General features: G+C 54.7%; 3 protein-coding genes across 3 annotated transcripts; all 3 read left to right on the top strand.

Moving 5' to 3' along the window:
• On the top strand, positions 1 to 445 carry DQ04_10921020 (hypothetical protein; the record flags this gene model as incomplete). Its single annotated transcript, XM_009316398.1, has 1 exon — positions 1 to 445. A coding segment is annotated over one exon (445 nt), but the record flags the coding sequence as incomplete, so codon positions are not given.
• A 29-nt stretch (positions 446 to 474) lies between these two features.
• DQ04_10921010 (hypothetical protein) lies at positions 475 to 1,614 on the top strand (the record flags this gene model as incomplete). The annotated part of the gene is made up of 1 exon (XM_009316397.1): positions 475 to 1,614. The coding sequence occupies one exon, from the start codon at positions 475 to 477 to the stop codon at positions 1,612 to 1,614; it is 1,140 nt and encodes a 379-aa protein (XP_009314672.1).
• Positions 1,615 to 2,169: 555 nt separating this feature from the next.
• DQ04_10921000 (hypothetical protein) lies at positions 2,170 to 3,738 on the top strand (the record flags this gene model as incomplete). Its single annotated transcript, XM_009316396.1, has 1 exon — positions 2,170 to 3,738. One exon carries the CDS (start codon positions 2,170 to 2,172, stop codon positions 3,736 to 3,738), a length of 1,569 nt encoding a protein of 522 aa, XP_009314671.1.
• Positions 3,739 to 5,304: the final 1,566 nt, after the last annotated feature.

Raw genomic sequence — 5,304 nt, 5'->3', positions numbered from 1 at the left:
TTTTTGTTGTTGTTGTTGTTGTTGTTTCTTTCAGGTTCGAGGAGCCAGAGGGGAAAGCAGCCGAAGTGGCAAGAGCAACTGCGCGGCTCTTGACGGTGAGGCTGTGCGCTGCGGCGTTTGTGTTGTGTTGTGCATCTCAGCCACCCCTCCTCCTCGTGGCGGCATGTTGCTGTTGTTCCTGCCAACGCCTCCCCGTTGCCTTGTTGCGTGTCTCTCAGAGCAGCAGGTAGAGTGGCAGGGCGCCAGGGACACTGGGCAGCCCTCCAGCAGCACAAAACGACCGTGGCAGCAGCAACGCCGCCGACACGAAAGATACGAAGAAGGTTGGGTAAGAGAGGCCTGGGAGGCACGCAATAAATTTGTGTGGACGCGAATCGCTAAGCCGGAGTGGAAAAATAGGTACGCCTGCACGACGCAGACGTTGTGGCAGAAAGGGGGGCACTAACTGAGTGAGAGAGAGCGCGACGGAAAGGGATGTCCGCGGGGACTGCTGCTGCTGCTACTGCTCCTGGCATGCCGGTGTTGCCTGCGAACCCCATCGACTACCCCATTATGTTTGTGCGGCAGGACGAGGAGGAGGCGGCTGCGGTGCCACCCGTCACGCTCTTCACGGCGCTGCAGTGGCTACTGCCGGTGTTCCAACTCGCCGGATGGCTGTCGAAGCACATAGGCAGGGAGGGTGACCGCAGTGGCGCCGACCCCACACCAGCCGTAACATCTGTGACAGAGGCAGCGGAGGTGGACGAGGCGCGGCGTCTTCTTCCGCACTTTGAGCCGTTCTTCACGAGCGAGAGCAGAGTGATTCCCAACGGTGCGCTGCTGTACACGGTGCAGACCTTCCGCTTTCCCACACCGCGTGGGCCGCGCAGCATCACCCGCGCCCTTGTGGAGACGCCTGCTAAATATTTCTCCCCGCTGCAGGAGGAGAAGGGTGGTGGTCACTTTCTCTGCTGCTACGAGGATCGGCGGCTGTTGCGCCACTTCACCTACGTGCAGCTGGACCAACTGCGCTTTGCGTGGGTGGCGGTGAAGGAGCTCCTGGAGGAGCACAAGGCGGTGCAGCGGACAGACGGCGCACTCACGGGTCTTGCGCGGCGTGACATCAAAAAAAACAACAGCGCATCGGCCCAAGACACGGACGGTGTTGCCGGTGGCGGAAGCGGCACTAGCAGCAAGAATCCTGTCTCGGTTTATCCTTCCACGTCGTCTACTGCTGCTGCTGCTGCTCTGCCAGCGCCGATAGCAAAGCGGCCACACCCCAGCAGCAACGTCATCACGGGTCCGACCGCGGAGGCGCGTAAGACACGTGAGGAGATGCGTGAGAAAAAATACATGAGTGACCTGCTGCGCGACGAGTGTGCTGCGCGGTGGCCGCACACCCCTGTGCACAAATCCGTTATCTTTGTGGTGGAGGAGCAGCAGCAGGAGGCGGTGGGCGGCCGCAAGGGCCGTAAGGGGCCGCGTACCTACCTGGCGACGGTGGAGCTGCCGCTTCTCAACAAGAAGGGCGGCACCGCGGCGTTCAGGGCGCCACAGTGGTGCACAACGCGCCGCGACGCTGAGAACGCTGCGGCGGAAGTGGCACTGCGCGCCCTCCGCAGTAGTAAATCGTAATGTCACCTTTTTTCACATGCACACATACAGATACAAACGTGAGGCTTGACGCATTTTCACGCAGATATATATATATATATATATATATGTCTATCTCTCTCTCTCTCTCTCTGTGTGTGCAACGACGAGTTTTGCAGCAACTCCGCCTGCTATTTTGTCCTTTTGTTTCGTCATTGATGTCGCTTCTGTTTTTTTATGATTATTACGACTCTCTTATTTCGATTTGTTTGGTGTACAAGGGAAGCACGTCAGGTTCTCTCCTGCAACAGGACGCTTATATTCAACATTGCAAAGGCCTCCAACGCGGACGAACGCAAGGAAGGAAGTGTGAAGGCAGGTGTCACTCGTTCCTCTGTAGCTGAGGTGCACTCCGGAGCAGAGGGGCATTTGCATCACCACCATCTAGCCAGCCAGCCAACGAATCATCATCACCCGCTCTGCAGGAGTGGGAAAGGCTCCAAAAAGAAGGAGTGTTTGTGCGTATTCGCGTGCGTGTGCGTCGCGCTCATCGCCATCACGAAGAGAAACACAATCATTGCGGCAGTTACAGTCAAGATGATTCAGAGCATCTTCTCGGTGGCCAAAACGATGCTGGAAAAGGAAGATAAGAGCAAAAAGGGGAACACCACGGCGCCAACCGACAGCAGCAACGACAACGCCGCACCACGCCCCACTGTGCAGGGCGGGGAGGGGCGCGCACCCTCACCAGCAAACCCGGCCAGCAACGAGCAGCACCGAGAAGAACCGCAAGAACCGGGGCAACGAGAAGAAGAAGGAGGGAGGCAGCAACAACAAGATAATAGTTGCAAAGAAGAAAACGGGACCGCTGCGGTCGAAGCGCAGGAAGAAAAAACCGAGACAAAGCGAGAAGAGACGAAAACGTCGGAGGATGCTGTGCCGCCTGTCACAGATGAACGTTCCATAGCGCAGGTGCTGGCAGTAGTCGATGGTACTGAACCAACGCAGCGCTTCCAGGCGCAGGAGCAACAGCCGTCATGCACACCCGACATGCCACCTGCGGAGGTAGCGGTGTCTTCAGCCGTTGAAGCGAACGCGTCCAACAACAGCGCGGTGGACCCCAGTAATTCCAAGCAGCAGCAGAGTGAAGAGGAGCTGGAGTCACAGAAGCATGAGTCGCACCAACAGCAGCATGCTGCGGTTCCTGTGATGCCGCACCATGTCTTCTCCGAGGAGGAGGTCGCCGCGTTGATGGAGAAGCGGCGGCTGCGCGAGCAGGCCCTGCAGGAGGAACAGCGGCAAGCGGCATCTAAGCGCAGCTCCGTTGCGTCCGCGTCCTCTACGCGGCGGAGCCTCGGTGACGCATCGGGGTGGCGCAACACCTCCGTGGACGCAAACGCGGCGAGGGTATCGCTGCCACCGTTCTATGCTGCGGCAGCAGCGCCGGGCAGCGCCCCCCTCGCGCATCCGCTGGCACACCAACCTCTTTACCCGCGCGCCTCACTGGCGTCGCCGGCCGCTGACGTGCCGCTGCCGCCGCCACCGCCGTACCCGCACATTATCGCAGCAGATGACAACGCGGCGCTCAAAAGCAGGCCACACACACAGCAGCCACAGCCGCAGGCAGTTTGTGGGCCGTGGGGATTTCAACCGCAGTTCATGGGATTTCCCCATGTGTATGGTGCTCCAGCCGCATTTGACCCGGCTTCGATGCTGCTCAATGCGCAGCAGCAGCAGCAGCAGCCTGGCGTCAGCGACCCTAGTGCCTCGATCCTTGCCCCGCCGCCGGTGCAGCCGAATGGAATGGGGATGAGCATGCAGGAGCTCGGAGTCCTCGCGCGACTTATCGTGCTTGCCCAGAACAATCCGCAGCAACAACAACAGCAGCAGAATTTCTTCCCCCCGCAACTGCCGCTTCCGCAGCAGCAGCAGCAGCAGCAATACTATTACTATTACCCCCAGCGTGGAAGACAGGAGAACGTGACGCATTTTGTGAATCCCTTGAACCAACAGCCGGTGGCAACGCATATCAAGGTGGATCCACTTGCTTCCAGCAGTAATCTGCAGGATAGTGCTCCCCCAACCAATGTTGTGCCGATGTTAGAAAAGGATGTGAAGCTGGTGGCGGCGCCGGTGACGGAGCACCAGAACAGCACGCAGGTTTAAGGGCGATGCTTTTTCACAACAGTAAATTGCTATATATATATATATATATATATATATATTTCTGTATGTTTAGCTGTGTGTGTATGTATGTGCACTTATCCAGTGATGTCCAGTGTATACACCCATGTTTCTTCATGATTTACCGACTCTGCTTTTCTCCCTACATCGATTCCCACTCCAAATATCTTCCTATTCCCTCACAGAGGAGTGCCCTCAAAAGGACGCACATATGGGACACCGATTGCAATACAAACTGAAAGAGCGCGGAGGACAAAAAGAAGGAAACTGGTTAAAGTGGGAAGAAAACGAAGCCCAGGTGCACACACACACACAACATATATACATACATATATATACATATATGTATATGTATGATTTATATGNNNTATATATGCATGTATACAACTATGTACCTACTAATCCTTAGTTTTCTTTCTCCGTATAAGCCATATTGATGTATATGTATAAGAAGAGACAATAGGAATATATGCTCTATGCCCGTGTCTGTATTTGCTGTGGGGTATATACACGGCCGTATGTTTTTGTGTTTCTCTTCAAGTCTGTACGTATATGCGTGTGATCTTGTTTTTGGTTTTTTTTATATCGGCGCGGTGAAGTGAGGTATTTCATATAGTGTCGTTTTCTCCATTGGTTGGCTTCTTCAAGTCACTGGTGCATGGGTACGCACCTTTGTGTATGTGTGTGTGTGTGTGTGTGTGTTGAGGCTGGGAGCAGGGTGAAGAGGATTGCTGCGGTTACCTTCCCTCCCTTGATAGGGAGACACATGAGAGGGGGATACTCTCCTGTTGGGAAGCAAATCCAAATTGAGCGTGAATGTGTCTTTAAATTAGTTGTTGTTGTTGTTGTTGTTCACCATTTAATGCGGCATATCACAGGCTGGAGAGAGGTCTTTGGTGTATGTGTATGTCTGTGTCTGGACGCCTGCGTGTTTATGTGCCCTCCACGATGGCGCTTACAGTAGCCGAGAATTATATATATATATATATTAACAACAAGCGGGAGAATTTAAATCAAACGCCGAACGCGGCGTGAGTGACGGAACAAGGGTTCGTCACTCAGCCTGCTCCGCATCCCCCCCATCATACACGAACAGAGCGATGCTCCTCGTATAACACACTGGTGTTTATGTTCAAAGGGTTGTACTGATGATTGCTGTCTGTGTGTGTGTGAGAGAGAGAGAGAAACAGTCCTTTTTTTTGCCCTGTGCCTGTCAGCGGCTGCCTCGCGGAGAGGGGGGGTGCTGCGCCAGTGGCAAAGTAAAAAGGGGAAATTTGAAAATCCACCGCATTGTATTTCACCGTCCTGAATTTTTTCTTGTTTGGTTTTTGCTTTCTTTTGGTGTGGGAAGGAAGGGGTCTTTTGATTTTGCGTGGGCGGTTATGCCCCACCTCATCATGGGCCATATTCCCTGCTATTTGCGTTCCTTCTTTTCTTTTTTGAAGTACCGACTGTGTGTGTCCGGGTGGACTGGTGTGACCTCGGGCCCCGCCCTGCTGGTGGTTTGCCTGCGACAAGAACGGCGATGGGGGGAGAGAGAGAGAGAGA

The sequence above is a fragment of the Trypanosoma grayi genome, assembly GCF_000691245.1.
Source record: "Trypanosoma grayi strain ANR4 Tgr_1092_V1, whole genome shotgun sequence".
In the NCBI taxonomy this organism is placed as follows: domain Eukaryota; phylum Euglenozoa; class Kinetoplastea; order Trypanosomatida; family Trypanosomatidae; genus Trypanosoma; species Trypanosoma grayi.
This window is presented reverse-complemented; position numbering and strand designations above follow the sequence as displayed.